This window comes from Nuphar pumila, chromosome 2 (genome assembly GCF_984573655.1).
Source record: "Nuphar pumila chromosome 2, dmNupPumi1.hap1.1, whole genome shotgun sequence".
Classification (NCBI taxonomy): Eukaryota; Viridiplantae; Streptophyta; class Magnoliopsida; order Nymphaeales; family Nymphaeaceae; genus Nuphar; species Nuphar pumila.
In genome coordinates, this window is record NC_143250.1 from 147,890,001 (window position 1) to 147,908,093 (window position 18,093).

The 18,093-nt window shown below is 38.7% G+C and overlaps 1 protein-coding gene across 2 annotated transcripts in view; it reads right to left on the reverse strand.

Moving 5' to 3' along the window:
- LOC149847589 (uncharacterized) overlaps positions 1–11,742 on the reverse strand; it is a 15,570-nt gene extending 3,828 nt beyond the window's left edge. Inside the window, exons 1-5 of one of the 2 annotated variants that reach the window (XM_089997109.1) lie at positions 11,436–11,742; positions 10,753–10,885; positions 9,812–9,941; positions 9,179–9,215; positions 8,063–8,327 (exon numbers count right to left, since the gene is read on the reverse strand). In XM_089997109.1, the coding sequence (XP_089853235.1) occupies positions 8,063–8,327; positions 9,179–9,215; positions 9,812–9,941; positions 10,753–10,885; positions 11,436–11,621 (751 nt within the window). In that variant the 5' untranslated portion in view covers positions 11,622–11,742. The remainder of the gene's footprint in view (positions 1–8,062; positions 8,328–9,178; positions 9,216–9,811; positions 9,942–10,752; positions 10,886–11,435) is intronic. The other variant, XM_089997110.1, reaches the window with a different exon arrangement.
- Between the last annotated feature and the right edge of the window lie 6,351 nt (positions 11,743–18,093).

Genomic DNA, 18,093 nt, shown 5'->3' on the forward strand with positions numbered 1-18,093 from the left:
CTTTAAAGGCAGGTCACTCACTCACCCCTCTCGTAATGGTAGCCCCCATCAATTCAGGCAGACAGGATTTGGCCTTTGTTAAGACCTTAGAAACCAACTCTCAACTCTCTCAATTATCAAAATGCTGGAAATGCATATAGATGACAACACATCTGTTGCACCCGAAGACAAAGAGAAAAAGCTCAGGGATGCTCCACCAATCCCATGAAAGCGTGCTAACTGTGGGTCCCACTTCTATTTGGGGCCCGCGGACACGCGCTCTTCTCTCATTGGTGGATCAGCTTATGGGTATATGCTTTTCTTCTGGTTTGTTTGACTGCGGACTCAGGATTTGAGATTCACATGACTAGCTTGACTTCACTCGGGTCGGGCCAAAAATCCGTGATTCCACGTTAAGAAAATGAATCTCAGATCCTCGAAAAATAATGCGGTTGGGGTCAGGGCGACCTCTGACGCTACCCGGTGATCCAAATTCCATTAAGCATCTCTTAGATGGGTCACACTTTTTTTCAGAGCCGTTGATGCCCTAGACGAACGGCATCTAGAGTTTGCAAAATGAACCGCTGAAAACACAGCTCAGCCATGGTATTTTGGATGCCATTAGTCGCAAGGATGAACGGCATTTGATTGTGTCAGTTACAAATACTGAGCATGTGAGATTCAGCATTTGAGTAGTATGGACTTAGGGGCGTTTGCTTGTGTCACGGAATAGGGTGCCGCAGCACCACCTCTGCCCCGGAAACTGAATCGGACCCCCTCCCCACGGGAACCGTTTTTGTGAAAAAAAAGAGGCTCCAGCGTCCGTTGAGGCGTTTTCTTGATGCCATGTTTGTTTTGGCATTGTGAGCTCTGCAAAAATGCACATCCGTTGATGCGTTTCTGCGGAAAACCCAAATTTTCCGTGACACTCAAACAACCCCCTTAGTGTGGGCATCACACTGAATCTGATCATTGGATCGGAGATCCGAGGAATTCAAATGCACTCTTATCTCTGGAGCCCTAACCATGGACTTTGGCAAATATCACCTATATTAAACTCATGTATCGAAGTCCAAATTTTAGACACTCCTATCTCAATCCATCGTAGATCTGAAGGCCGTCAGCTAAGTATAACCTAATTTGCTGGGCAGGTTCAGACCCGGTGAATACATTCAAGGATCGCAACCATTTCTTTACGAAACAAGTGTTGCCCTCACCACCGAAGTGGTATCCTATGTGGTAAGTGGGATCCTGTGCCAAGCTGAAGGCCCAGGTTCGAATCCCTCTGCCACATGGGGCTTAAGAGATATCTGGTAGGGGTCTGCCGAACCCCAGCTTGCCTTTAAAAAAAAAGCTTGTTGCCCTAGCCTAATGAAACAATTAGATAACTTAAGGAGATAATCATAAAGTAGAATACATCGGCTAGTTCTTGGGTAATGTTTTAGTAACGGTGCCATTAAGCAATAGTGCGTGCACACACACATATATATTTTAGTAATGGTGCCATTACATAGAAAATGCCTCTAGATCTCTATGGCGCAGGTTGTTTTGATCCAATCCAACCACACAAATGGATTTAGCATGTTCAAAATAGAGGAAACCAGCTTTTGAATCATGTTTTTTCTCAATAAAAAAAAATGATTTTATGACCCAGCTTTTGATTTTTGAAGCCTTAGCATGGAGATCACATCTTTAATGTTAGTTTCATGAAAACAACAAAAAAACTTTTTAGAATGAAAAAATAGACATTTGTATGTAATGGCTCTCACCGGCATAGAATTTTTTGCAAACCCGCGACGCATCAACCTAACGGTCAAAGGCCGTGCACCAACACTTTTGCATGGGCTGAATCATTTTCACTGGCCCTGCGCACCACCTCGTGCGCAGCTTCAAATATGGATTCCATCTAGTTCATGCCGCTTATTGCATAGCTCATACCAGCTATCACTTTCGAAAGGAGTACAAACTTGCCTTAGCCTTGCGTATCATGAAGTGTATTGCGGCTCCATGCACACGACACAGAAAAACCTCTCCATTGAAGGAATAAGACCTTAAGGTATATAGTATGAACACCAGTTGATGATTGAACACCATAGCGAAGAGTACCACCCAGACTCATTCGTCGACGCCTAGGTATTCACTCGCCTAGCCCCGAGTCACCATACTCGGTTGAAACCACATAAGGTGATCCCTAGGGAATTAGCCCTAACCCACATGCACCTTCGTGCGTCCAACTGCTACATGTGGGAAACCCTTGTAAGTCGAAAGGTCTTTAACCAAATCTCCAAAGGCAACATCTTCTGATCCAGTGGCACTGCTTAATCAAACAATGCTCTACGTCAGTGTCGCCACACAGTGATGCACTAACGACGATATCGTTGCTTATCGCATTCTGTACTATCATCGCACATCACCGATCAAGCCAACGCATGCCGCACGTTCCTGCATTCTATGCATTTTCTACTCCGTAGAGCTTCGCACTGCCACTGCCCATTCTGAAGGCTCGGTCTGGGACATTCTCCTCCACCCAAACCATTGTCATCCTCGACAATGTCGGTGTAAGTAAGAACACAGTCTGAACTGATATGTGATCATGCATTTATTTTAGCATTTAAATCATTTAACTTGTGCATGATCCAGTAGAAAAGTGCATTGAATTCCCAATTTTATCACTAGTTTCAAGAAACCGAGCGAAAAAGAAAAATATCAAAAAATCATGAATTTCAAGTCATATTTCACTCTTTAGGATTTTAGTAGTTTAGAAAAAAAAATTCATTCGTATTTTCCTCTTTTGTTGAGATTAGAGTTTGAGTAGTTTAGACTTCAATTAGTTTAAGTTCGAAAAATAAAGAATCACATTCATATTTGCTAGAGTTTTTAGTAGTTTAGTAAACAATGTAAGAATGAGTTTTAGTGAACATCTTTTTAGCACAAGCCTTCTTTTGAAATTTCGTAGAATTAAGATGTGTGTTTTAAAATAAATAAAAAATAACCTAATGCCCCCTTTTAAAAACCTCATGTAGAGGAAGAAGAGGGAGTCCTCCCTTTGGAAGAGACGGCTCCCCTCTTCTCTCTCAACCCTTCTTTCCCACCGGTCCTTCTTATCCCCTTCTCCCTTCTTACTCTTCTTCTCTTCTCAACCCCTCTTTCTCACCGGTGGGGTGCTTCTACAACGGGAACGTCAACGCCGGGGAGAGACGATTCTCTCTCCTCTCAACCCCTCAAGCAATTCGGTAAGGCCCTTCTCTCTTCTCCCTTTTGTTTCTCGTTAGATTAGATGCTGAATTGATTAAATGAAAAAAATTATATTTGTCGATTATTTGATTCTTGCGTGTTTTGATTTTTCATTTTTGTATTTTTGACTGTTGCATTTTACATTTTTTTCCTCTATTTCACTCTGCATTTACATTCTCTGTTCTGCTGTGTTTCAGTTTCCCTTTGTTTCATAGCATCAACATCGTATTTTCATTCTCTGTTTTAATTTTTTTTTCTTTTTGCGCATTTTGGTTAATTGTTTCATTTTGTTCTTCATCGCATCTGCTCATTTCTGTGCATTTTCATTGTTGGCATTTTTTATTTTGGCATCTGTCTATTTTTTTTTATTCTGTTCATCATGTTTCTTGTTCAGCATCACATATCATTTGCATCTGTGTTTTCTCTCTTTTAGTTGTTACACTTTCTTTTAGTCAAGTATATGTTTGTTTAGATTACAGTCTGATTGTTCTCATTTCTCAGTCAATTAGATTAATTAATATTAGTTCTCAGTCCAATTTTTTTTTTATTTCAATAGCAGATCAAGTGATAGCATAGCATTGAGTATTTCTTTCGAGCAACGTTTATAGTTTTTATTAGTTTCTTTACAACAATGTCTTTTGTTTTTTTTTTTCGTTTTGTCATTAGTGCATAGGCTACACAACTAGTTCAGTGGATATAATATAAAAGGTAAAACATATAAGTCTGGTTTAGGTACTTGGGTCAGGTAAGTATTGTTTCACGTATATTGATTTAGAAATAGAATTCTTTTTGTTTAACTTGTGTTCTTGCTCTTGGTTATTTTGCTTCTTATAAGTTAAATGTAATAAATCTGCAATCAGATCTTTGGTATTTAGTGTTAGCAGGTAAGTTGAATTCAACAAGTTGATTCGGTTGTTTTGAACAGGTTAGTAGGATAATAGTGATTAAGCAATTTATGTGATCGACATAGTGGTTAACATAAGATTACGTAGTATAGTTCCATACGAGTTCTTGTTTTTGATTCACTAGTTTATTTAGGTAAATATGACCAACATTAGTTTATTGCTTCATGTCATTTTCCTGAATTTCAATTAGATTAGAATCCTTTCATGTCACGTTTAGTTAATTTCAATGCTTTTGAGTTAGTCAACGTAGTATATAGGTTAGTTGATTATAATATATTAGATAGGTTAGGTTAGCATGTTGTATTCTTCTTGCATTAGATGTCAATAGTATTAATCATTACTTGGTTAAGTTAGTCTTTATTAAATAGTTAGTTATTATTTCCAGCATTTAATTAAGTGGCTTAGATCTAGTTGTTCGGTTAGTTTCAATTCAAATTTTGGTAATTAAATTAGTTAGTCGTTTTAATCTTGCATGTGTCTAATAATGAATTTTGTTTAACTCAGATTAGCCGATTACTATAGATTTGAGTTAATTAATTAGGTAACTATATTCAGTTGAGTGCTTTCTTGTTCTTTCGAGTTAGTAATTTCTTGATTTCTTGCTTTCTTGAATTATTTCTTGAATTCTTATTAGATAGTCTATTTTACTAATCCTTCTTTTAGTGTAGTAGTTACAATTAGTATTATAGTTAGTTTATGTTATTCATTAATGTTTTTGTGATTTTTTATTATATTTTTGTTTGATTTCTATCATAGATTTCTCGTTCCTGCTGCGTGTTTTGCTTTTGTATCTTGTAGGAAAGCGTGGAGTGGAGACAAGCGAGCAAGCGATACGTGGTGGCACGCCTCTGATACGTGACACAAGGTGTGAGCATAGAAGATATTTTTGTTTTTTTTTTCTTTTAGAATTAGGAATTTAATTTTCACTTAATCTTAGGTTTGTAATAAAACCAGTTTAAACCCTCTGCATAGGGTAATATTGATGTAATAGTTAAGTAGTTTATTTTCTCGTACTTTTCTATTTTTGTCAATAAAGCGTATTTTAGTTGCGTGTTTGAATACAAGTATCCCCCGTTCCCTGAGATCGACCCGGACTCCACCACTCCTGCGAGTCGGTTTTTATTTTTGGTTTCTGGCTTTCATGTTGTTTTCAATTAAGAATCATTTTATAAAAACTGACATCAATATGCCAGTTTCCCTTTGTAATTATCTTTGGTATATTTTTTCCTTCACTCTACTCAACTTGTTCTGGCTTTATTCACCATCGTCACAACCTTTAATATGACAAGTCCCATTCCTTAACGCGCCTTTGATCACTTAGACAACAGTCTTCCGCTTCATCAACATCGAGCATCATTTGCTCGTGGAACCCAGTGCAGTCCCATACACATGCGGGTCATCCTCGCCCTCACGACAAGCTTGTCGTCTTCATGCTCATGATTGGGGTGCCTTCCAACCCCAGCAAGAGCAGTTCCAAGCCCTTCGTGGTCCTTGTAGAGAAAGACAACCACCAATGCATGCCGCAAGAATATCAACTCCCTTAGGCACCAACTTGTAATTTTTCAACGGTCCAAACTAGTCCTCAAGTGGGGGATTCCTACTTGCGTAACACCCCAAAGTGGTCCTTCAAAGTATCTTCCTGGGCACTCATCCACAAAAAGGACAACACGAACCAACACTACAACTCTCATCCGAAGCCAACACGCTGCAACTCTGATTCAGAGCCAGCAAAATATTTCTGCAAGAATCAAACCGATGAACCAAGAACAATAACTTTTTTTGCACACACAATCTACAGAAGAACTGCCAACTCAAGGGATTGAAACAATGAACATTTTGCTCAACATGGGCACTCCGCTAGCCCACAACTTGAGAGAAAATCTATAAGTTTTATTGAGTCTCCTATATCCAAATGTGCAAATCCATCCAGCTGAATCCAACGTCTATTCTCTATATGCACAAGGCAAACGTCATGCTCCACCTACGAGCCTAATACACAACTATGAGAAATCTTTGGCTTATCCATGTTCTTTTAACCAACTAAACAACAACCTTACACTTCTGCTTATCATTGACAAGATGACCTATACCAACCTGCCAACATCTTGCTTTTGTACTTGGTCAACCATACTTCAGCTGCGCAAAATTGTGTAACCAAGATAAATCATTATTGGCCTATTCAGTGTCGCACATAATGAACAACAAGGTCTCTGTGAATCTTTCTTCTCTGATGCCAATTTGTTACGGGTATAGAATTTTTTGCAAACCCAGATCGCACCAGACTGCCCAGTTTGGCCAGCCTAATGGCCAAAGGCCGCACACTAACACTTTTCCATGTGTTAAATCATTTTCATTGGCCTTGTGCACCACCTCGTATGCAGCTGCCTAGCAGAACCTGATCAAGCGCATCTTTAAATGCGAATTCCATCTAGTCCATATCGCTTAGTGCATAGCCATCCCATACCAGCTATCACTTCTAAAAGGAGGATAAACATGCCTTAGCCTTGCGTACCATGAAGCGTATTGTGACTCCATATGCATGACACAGGAAAAACTCACCACTAAAAGAATAAAACCTTAGGGCACACAGTCCGAAGACCAGTTGATGATTGAACACCATAGTGAAGAACACCATCTAGACTCATTCGTTGGCACCTAGGCATTCACTCACCTAGCTCCTAGTCACCATACTCGATTGAAACCACCTAAGGTGATCTTTAAGAAAATTAGCCCTAACCCACACGCACCTCCGTGCATCCAACCACTACGCGTGAGAAACTCTTGCAAGTTGAGAGGTCCTTAACCAAATCTCCAAAGGCAACATCCTCTGATCCACTGACACTTCTTAATCAAACAACGCTCTACGTCTGTGCTGCCATACAGTGATGCACTAATGACGATACTGTTGCTTATCATGTGCTCACATCATCGATCGAGCAAACGCATGTTGCGCGTTCCTGTACTCGATGCATTTTCTACTCCATAGAGCTCTGCACTGCTACTGCTCCACTCTGAAGGCTCGGTCTGAGACAAATAAATATATATATATATATATGGAGAGAGAGAGATGGGAGTAACGACCTTTGGTGGGGGTCTTTAACACAGCTAAAGCCCTTACAGATATTGCATAATATAAATGTAAGGTCTGCTGATCAGAGTCAGTGGCAGAGACTAGTCGGAAGATACTCTTGTATATATATATAAAGAGAGCGAGTAGAGAGTAGGTTTTAGTTTTTTTGTTTTATTTTTAAATTCCGACCTTACATATGTGATCTATGTACTTGAATTTATATGGATCAACTTATCAACGGTCTAAAATCTTGATGTATTTTGAAGGCTTTAAATATCATTTTTTTCATTGAAAACACATGATCTAGGTGTATATTCCTCGTAAATCGACCATGCCCAACACATATATGGGGTCCTGCAAAAAATACCTAAAGAGCAGAAAAACCCATTAAGCACCTGCCCGGGCATGTTATATGTGCACCCCCGATCACGCAAGCTACAATGCGCGTGTTTGAGGTCCCAACTAAGCACCGCGTGGTGCTCAGTCGGACGTAGGGGGTGCCGTACACCAGCCTGCGGGATGTATGGCTGTGTACGTGGGGGGAGAACACGCAACACCCTCTCTCTCTCTCTCCGTGTATATATATATATATATATATATATATATATATATATATATATATATATATATATATATATATATATATATATATATATATATACGGATAGGCGTGCATACCACTAACGTTGTTAGAGTGTTAACAACTCACACGTTTAGATCCAGCTGTATGGATGCACTTGTCATGGTTACGTGCGTGCAAGTATGTCAATCATGAGTCGTGAGCCAATGTTTTCCATGTGTTTGGGTGAGTGGGTGTATGTGTTGAGAGAGAGAGAGAGAGAGAGAGAGAGAGAGAGAGAGAGAGAGAGAGAACCTGTTGGTGGTGTGTGTGGGGCAGCAACAGAAAGAGTCCCACCGTAGTGCTGGTGCGCATAACCCGGCAGGCCCCCAGAGCTGCCCGCAGAGTAGTGGAGGAGGTTGGGGAACTGCCCGTACCCTTGTCCATGACCATAGCCACTAGCAGTGCCCTGCCCGATCTGGAAGTAGGGGTAGAAGGCTGCCCCGGCCACAATTCCAGCTGCCCCACCATAAACGGCCGGGTATTGGGCACCTGCCCCTCCATACACATTGTAGTAACTCTGCATTATACAACAATTAACCAACCCTTAATTACAATCACTAATTAAACCCTTTTCATTCTGCCAATTACTCATAAATGCCATAAAATTTTTAAAAAATATAAAAGACTGGTAATATCCTTGCTTTTGTTTTTCATAAATGCCTTTTGTTATATTGGTGTTATAATAAAAATAGAGGATTATATATAATATTCCTATTTATCATGAATATATAGTATGAAATATATATTATGGGGTAAACCATTTGCCCAGTACCGATCCATGATTTTTAACGCTTCATGCTCATAAAATAGGATGAAGTGGGACGTACGTTGCATGCTTCATCTCATTATTTTTCGGGATAAATTCATTATTATTCCACATCGCCAAACTAGTAAAACTAGTAATCGGGAAAAAAACAACAGATACTATCGAATGCACAAATTTAACTACTACTTAAACTTTCATTTGGGACATATGTAGTACTTTTTTTTTATAGGCAAGCTGGGGATAGACCCACCCCTGCCAGTTATACAATGATACCATTGGGATTCGAACTTGCAACGTCCCAATGTGACGTAAACTCTAGCAGATCCTACCAGACAAGCGGAGCCCCAGTTGGTGACATATCAATATGTAGTACTTGGCCAACTGGGAAGTGGGAAAACCCCAAAACATAGAATTTCTTTTGGTATTTTGGGGCCGTCTCGACTGGCCATGATGTGGGCGTCGTCGACTGTGAGTGTGTGTGCTTGCATGTGTTTGAGAGAGAGAGAGACGGGTGTTTGGTAGTAGTTCATTGATTATTCACAAGGACGAGATAGTCTAAAAGAATAGCATTTAGACATATGAGTAATTTAAAATATACTGACCGAGAGATAACTGTAATCGGTTGAGTATGGAGAATACCTGAAAACGGTAAACAGAAGCACCGATCAAAAAAGAAAAGAAATACAAGAGCACACACACACAATGAAAACTGCAAGTATAAATGCTTATAAGCTACATTGTGCCAGAGAGAAAGAGAGATGCAAGTTGAAAGTGTATTTGCATATCAGCCTGGATGGCATGCACTTTTCCTTTAGAATATTGTGTGTGTGTAAGCGTATGTGCTGCATGCGTGAAAGAGAGAGAGGGAGAGAGAAGCGTGCAAGTTGAAACTGTGCAAATAAGCAAGGACGACGTGGTTTCTATAGAACCTTGTGTGCGTGTGCTCGCGTGCTGTGTGTATGTGCGCGTGAGAGAGAGAGAGAGAGAGAGAGAGAGAGAGAGAGAGAGAGAGAGAGAGAGAGAGAGGTTTCTTCATTTTCGCGTTAATTACGCGGGCAACTCCAATGATCAACCTAGGCACCAAGCCTGCATGTGATCGATTACCCTCCATTCACCAGGTTTGCCCCCACACACCCCACACTCGATTGCACGTGCAAATGCACATGCATGTGCCCATGCACGTGCCGCCCAACACACCAACAAGCAATAAATTTCATCTGAAAATACAAACTCACCCATACAGGTTATAAGGAATCCCTTGTTGCATGGCATAATGAGGGAAAGTTGCAGACGAAGGAAAAGCCGTTCCCAGCCCACTTTGAAGACCTGTATGAAACGAGTTCAGCACCCTCATCCTGTTCCCCCCTGGTTAAACAGACAACCCAAATACAGCCACATTTTACTCATATCATGACTGACCATGGTAGAACCTTAACCACACTTCAAACGCGTTACCAAGCTATATTTTTTCCTTAAATCTTCATATATGCAGCTCATGCTTAAAAGAGACATCTCTACTATTCTTATTCTTTTTTTCCTTTTGTACTTATTAGATTTGGTAATTGATCAAAAGATAATATTTGTTTTCATAGGCCTGAAAAAACATAAACAACTCTGACATAAAATAAATAAATAAATGCTTACTTTTTGCCAAGTCTTATAACAGTTTGTTTTCTTTCTTTTTTTTTAAATTTATTTTCACAATGCTAGAAAATTTTACTCGAATAATCTTTTGCGATACAGCCTTTTGGTTAAATCATAAATCTTCTGATGCTTCAAAGGTACATATTATAGATGATCCAATAAAAAGTAGTTGTGAGCAGCCATGTTCAATAATTCAAATATTAAACTTCAAGACAAAGAAAAAGAAAAAGAACAATATTTGCTTCCAAGGATACACCATTAACCAGTTGTCACTTTATATTCTTTAAATGATGTGAAATGTGAAGAAGATAAAAAACATTCTGCTCTCTTTTTTATCTCCCATGGCTCCCGCTTAAAATGCAATACCAATCAATTTTCATAAAAAAAACAACTTTTAAAAGAATAATTATGAAAATACAATATTTCTCCCAACAAAGATTATTTTTTTTTTCTTTTAAAGAACATGAAGATACAATATACATGCATATGATAGCAACTTAACTGCAGATCAAGAAGAGGAAATAATGTGTACCATGCTGAGGGGTAGGAGGCCTGGTTCTTTGAACGCCCAGGGAGGCAAGGTTACAGTTAGCCCTCCTTCCATCGATCACTGGAGCAGCATCCACACAGGCTCTCATGGCAGCCTCTGGCTCCATAAAAGTTACCTGCAAAAGGTACTAAACATCAATTTTTTTTCAAAAAAATGGAAAAAGAAAAAAGCAAAAGTTGATTCTAGGCCTTCCTTTTACATTACATAAGGAGGGGAAAAACAAAGAAAGAAAGAAAGAACCCCTTGGATCCTGGACAAAAATCTAAAATCCGGGTTCTTTTACATGAAGGATACGGTGATCATGTATCACTAAAATCAGGAACCCCGTCACATAAAATCACAAAATGTAACAAAGTCCCAGGTGTGTTTGGAAGGACAATCCCACCAGATTGTCGGCCAAATTTCAGTTTTTGGGGCAGTCAAACATAGGGAATTGAGCAAGATTTCTTGGTTAAGATATTGGACTCATATTATGCGTCAAATTAACCAAACAAAAAAAAAAGGATATTGGGCTCATTATTCCAACTGATCATGTCTAATAATTCAGACTGCCACAAAATACCTTAAAAACAATAACCCTAAACCTTAGATTGTATTGACCATCGTGATAACCTGATGCACAAGCAAGCCAAACCAACAGAAAAACAAGATGAGAGAGCACTCACAAAACCATAGCCTTTGGATCTCCCAGTGTTCTTGTCAGTGATCACCACAGCCTCTAAGATCTCACCAAACTGCTCAAAGTATTTCCTCATGGTCTCCTTATGTGTCTCCCAAGCAAGGCCACCAACAAAGACTTTGGTGTAGGTGGTGTCTCCAAACTGGCCGGGGATGTTACCTGCCGGGGTCATTTCCGGTGCCGGAAAAATGATCAGAATGGATGAAGATGGAATTTGCTTGCTTCCCCCCTACCCCCCTCCTCCTCCTCCTCGTACTACTACTAATCCTCTTCCTCCTTGGATCCTACCAACCTAAAGAAAGTATTAGGAGGGATCGGTCAGGATGGTCACCACTAGATTTTATGAGTTCAAGGGGTTGAGGATGAGATCTTTCGTGATGGGTAAAAGGAGGAGTTAGTGATGGAGGGGAGGGATAGAGTGGATGGAAGGGAAACAGCAAGTGAAAGCAAAAGGAGGAGAAAAAGGAAAGCCGGTAGCATACGGACTTCTGTATCATATATAGTGATATGTTATCATCATCCACCATCCATCATGGCATTAAAAGAACACAACATCTAGTATATATTATATGGCAGGGATGATTTTACCAAAAAGTCCTTTTATCTGTTAGTATATCCATGGAAGTGGTTACTGCCATTTTTTTTTTCACTTTGGCTGGTTTTCTTTTGCATTGTGTCAAAGTTTGAGGACTCCTCCAAGTGCAACATGAACAGTTATACTACTTTGGTTTTATGTCAAATCCTTAGGCCATATATAGCATTGGAGATCTCGATGGATTTCATTGAAGCAAACTTAAGTAATATTTCATCAGGTAAGGGCGACTTGTGATTAATGCCACTAAGTTGAATGGACATCACAAATTCAAAACCTGTAGGACGCGTCCCTTGCCACAAAGGTTGTTCATCGCTTGGATTATCCAAATGTGATTATCTTTTTTGGAAGGACAAGCCTCTGGATTGGCTACCCTATTAGAGTGAACATTTTCATTGATTAAATATAATTTAAGTTTGGGGTAATCCCTCGATGTTATTCCTTAAAAAAAAATAAAAAAGGTAAGAGACCTGGTCGCATTGATGAATGCCTGCGAATGAATGTACGATAACTTCTCTGGTGACATAAAATTGTGGTGCACCCCTCTCCCCCCCCCTAGAGAGCTCATTTTCATGCAGGCAGAACTAATTAAGGTCTCTGATCCAAGTCCATGCCATGGGCTCAAGAGTCACCTAGGTCAGTGATGACTACCGCTTGACAAGGCGAACTGATCTGCGGTCGCACCCTGTCTTGGTCGATTTAATTAAAAGGTGGAGACAACTTGAAGCCCATCTAACATCTTGGCTTTAAGTGAATGTATATTGGTCTAACACAGGCATTCAAGGGCAGTTTTGCCATTTAAGAATTTGGTGGCATATTGGATAAAGATAAGGTGAATTAGGTAATTCATTGTCATGGATGGCAATGGATCCTCCTTTTCACATAATGACAGCAACAGGCTTTTTCTTTTTCCTTATTAATTATTAATATTGCCTGGAATTTGACCGGTTGGTTATCTCCATCGATATGTCGATGCTATTGCCGGACAAAATTTCACCGGCGAGTCTGCCGGAAAACCTATTCTCCGTCCAAATCTGCCCTGGTTTCCCTCTTAAAGCGAAAACTGTCGCCTACATTTTCCTTTCCAATTTTAATGTTTTTTTTTTTTTATAAAAAGGTAATTTTCAGGAATTCTCTCTCTCTCTGCCTACTTTTGTCATCTTTCATTTCATTATGACATTTATGCCCTTGACCTACCTTCGTATGATGAATCTGTCCCGTATATTGGGCTCTGGAGTTTGGATCCGGCATCGACCTGTCCTGGATATGTTCTGGCTTTTAAGGAAGGATATATACCAATCGATTCAACCTACAATCTAAGTGTTGAGTGCATTGTCTCACTTATATAATTGTTTTTCATTTTTTGTGTAAATAAACTGTATGCCAACTATTAGAATTGTTTTTTTTTTGCAGAAATGAACAAGTAATTTACTTATTTTAAAAACATAGGTATGTAATTATCTTTACCAGCTTGCTTGAAGCCAAAGAAACAGAGCTGTGAATATGACCATCAGGCCTTGTTCAAGCATATGAGCTGCGCCTTACCGGACATTCCGTTACATGGCCATCTCACAGTTCAGATCTGAATTGCCCTACATTTTTATTGTGAGATATTTTGTTTTTTTTTTTATTTATAAATGAAGAGACCCCACTGGGCACGAAGACCAGGTCGCGTGCTGGCTCAGCCTGCCATACCTAATTTGGTCCATATGCATATTAACTTGGGGTGTTTTAGTAATTTGAGGTGGCAATTAGTCAATTCGCGCTACGGTCAAAGGAGTCTGGCAGGACAAAAGAACATCCACTTGCGCCTTTTGACAGTTAATAACTTAATATATAATTCTTCTGCCTCTGAATTCATGAGAAAAAAAAAAAAGCAATTGGCTAAGACACAACCTCTCTTTGACGAAATTTCCGGACACTTATCCCAATATGATCAGAGGTACCGAGCAGGGTATTTTCGTCATCAATGAGTCAAAGGATGAAATCGTCCGTCAACGGATTATTTTGTTTGCCTGGCTGTTTGATCATGGATCATAATTCCTAATGATGCTTATCTGAGGGTTAACCAGGCACTAAAATTTAAGCAGTGTCATTAATGGGGCAAGAAAACATGATCTGCTTTTGTCTCCTTTTAAACCTAATGGCATTTTTTTTATTCCGATTTTTTTTCAAACAGGCACATGATATTTTGAAGTATATCATATAAGCATTACACGCTTCACATTTGGAAGCAAGAAAAATTCTTAAGGAAAAAAAAATTGCCTATGAAAAGTTTTGATACGATAACTTTTTTAAATGAAATTCCTTCGCTTGTTTGTACAGCATGAGAAAAACAAAATGAAAAATATGAGAAAAATGAGAGGAAGATGAAGATGAAAAAGTTTTTTTTTTTTTTTTTTGTGGCATCTCGTGGGCTAGGATGTGTTGTGGGTGAATGGTTTTCCTAATAAAAAAGAAATTTTGATAGAAAAAAATTCCACACCCCTCTCTCGTATCAATTTTTTATTTATCAAAATCAGGCTTTTTAAAAAAACTTTTCTTTAAAAAAAAATTAATAATTGGAAAAGTTGTCGTTTTTTCTTTTTTTTTACTTGCATTTTTCTTTCTATCTTCTCACTTCCAAACGTGTTGCAACACTCATTTTTTTGAAAGAATAGTTTGAAGCTAATTGGGCGCTTAAGTTGAATATATGACAGCTTAATAAGTTTATTATAAGTAACACGTATGTCATAGCAACCTGAGACTTTGCTTTCTATTGGTTTATTTCTTCAAAAGAATTATATGGGTTTTAACTCGAGACCTTTTTTTTTTTTTTTGAGAAAAATATGAGTTCTGTTTTGGGAATTTACGGTCATAAGGGGTGCTAGGTTGAAAAAAAAAATTCTCCTTTTTCTTTTTTGGTATAAGGCGAACGTGGATGCCTGTCAAACTGGGGATGGGCTGGCTCCAACTTTGGGTTTGACCGGGGAAGGAAATCGAGCTCCCCGCCCTGCAACAACCAGCGTGCGTGGTTCAGAGAACACCTCCACACTTGGCTGTGGGGCCCACAACTGCGCAAACCAAACCAAGCTCGGCTCGGCTCGGCTCGGCTCGGCTAATTCAATACTCCACGAGGACCAGGGACGCGACTCGGCCACCATTCCTTCGGGGTTCCCGGTTCGTGTTAAACGCGGGTCGGGAATTATTTGTGTGGAAACTTGGAATAGAGGGCAAATTTCTTTTCTTTATTTGTTCGGGTCGGATTTGAGTTTAGGGTTGCTAGCATGGCTGTTAACGGGTAGGGTGTGAGATTCTCCAAACAGGCTCCGTCTCCTTATTTATAAATTCACGGAATCGTCTAATTCTATTCGAAATTCAGAGTGGGGTTTGGATCGATGTTGTCAGTATCGGTGAGTATTGGCCTGTACCGGTCGATATGTATCGTATCAGCAGAAAATCCATATGCTTTATTTTTTAACAAATGTAAAGAAAATGCTTAAAATTATTTTTACTATTATTTTAATAGCTTTCACATGTGTCACACTATGATTGACACTTAATATTTTTAATTATTTTTTCACCAATTAAGAACGATTCACTTGATCAATATCGGCAGATTCACTGGAATCATTGGTCAAACGATACATGACCGATACTGATATTCACAACATTGGTTTCGATAGCTCGTCATCAATATCCAATGCAGCGTGATCTTCTTTTTTTCTGTTCTTTTAGGGCACATTTGATCCCATGTCCCTCCTGGATTTCAAACAGAAATCCCATTTGGAACAAGGGATTAAATCAACCATTAGGGGTGAGGCAGCATCAAGGGTGACCAGAGCCGTACCTGGGTTTTATGGGGCCTGAGGCCGTGGAAAAAAATGGGCGGGTATTAATAGTAGGAGTTCGGGGGCAGCGCCTCAGATTTTTTTTTAAAGAATCAAAATAACAATAAAATGGGCCTCTAATTTTTTTTTGGGGAGGTCGGGCCTTAAAAATGGGCCCTGATTTTTTTTTTGGGCCCAGGGGCCCTGAGGCCCAAGCCTCATTGGCCTCTTTACAGGTCCGGCTCTGAGGGTGACAAGCACCAGTGCTGATGCCATTGGTGAAGCGCGGTAAGGTCCTACTCTTCCCCCCTCCTTTCTTTCCCCTTCTTCTTTGTTCTTTCCTCTTCTTCTTCATTTTTCCTATAATGTCCCAAGATTTTGAACCATTTTTAAACACATGAAAATTTAAAATTCTTTATTAAATAATCATCAACGAAAGCACTTTTAAATTTTGGTTCAAAACCTGTGGAGGGTTACATTCTACACAAAAACAATTATACTGAATTTAAATGTAGATAACATGACTCATTTAAAATACTTCAATTTCAAAAAAACAGAGTATTACAAAACCAACATAATAGTAACATGTATCCGAATTTAGTATCTAGAAAAGAAAAATGATTGACTCGTTGACGCCGTTGCAACATCCTGCATTCACAGCTAAACCTGTAATTACTTGTATGCCCATAAAACGTGTCAAACTCGTGAAAGCTTAATAGATCTATACCAAAACACATGGTGAGTGACAAAACTAATACATGTAGCACATTAATGATAACATAATTCATTTAATCAGATATACATCATATACATCCATCATGATACACATATGTGATATATGTTAATCAGAAAAACACAATGCATTTATTAGCAATATGACTAAGTAGACATAATGTGTCATTCACCCAATAAGTCAACATATTCGTTTGTAGGCGTGGTTTGTTATTCACTAAATATATCAACATATTCATTCTGATCATTTCATGATCTATATTTGATCTGAGTTCACTACGTAATCATGCTATAACATTTAGAGTAAAGTCAGATCCATAGATTCATAACTGGCTATCCCAACTAGCTCGTTCGATCATCATAATCAATATATTTAACATATTCATACTTACCAAGATTTATCACATATTGAAACAAGTTTTCTATCATATTACTTGGTCTTGAAAACGTACTTCCTCACAAGTTCATCCTTATCGGACCACCTGGCATTGGACCAATACACTCTCGCGGAGCCAAGCTACTGGTATTGGACATGTACATCCTCACAAGCTCGTTTCTGTCAGACTACTGATGTTGGACCTGTACATCCTCACATACTCGTCATGGCCGTATGTAAAACCTCATAGGATCATCCGCTTGGGAACAATTCCTCAACGAATAATTTTATCGAGTGGATTCTATTTTCATACATTCATAAATACAGTTGATCATTCACACGGTTGATGGCCACCAATTTAGGCACAAGCATGTATAGATTCAACATGCATCATATCATATGATATTTTAAGTCATATCATCATGCATTTAGCATAACCAATAGGGTTTCATAAATCATAACTCAATTTTTAGCTTAAACATTTATCATTCATACCTAACTTTACATAATGTGGCATTTCAATCATAAAGAGGCATCTCATCACATGCATTAATATCATAATATAGCCACCAATAATATCGCATATGTTATCTATATATTCATAAATTGAACCTTAAAGCTTGTGTACACAAAACAAGTATATCTAAATCATACATACATGAATCCAAGCATGCGTATATAAAACATGATATATATGTGGACATGCATATTCCACAATATAAATATCTAAACTTAGAGCATACATAATTTGAATCATGCATACAAAATTCAAGTCATATATATATTTTTAAAAGTATGAGCAATTTCATGCTGACATTCTTAAAGCTTGTAAACATAAATAATTATACGCAAACATCATAAATATACATAATTATACGCAAACAATACTCGCTACACTAACATGCATTAGAATCGAATAAACACCACAATTAGTATGGATTTTACCCTACACTCACATGCATGCATTATAATCTTCAGAACATGAAGTTCACGTATCAATGTATATTTATGCATTATTTAATTAGGCTTAACAATCAAAACATAGGCATAATTTTTTACGTTAACCTGCATGTATTAGAATTGCACACCCATATGAGTTAGCGCGTTTTCCCTATGAGAAGATTAGTCGAAACCT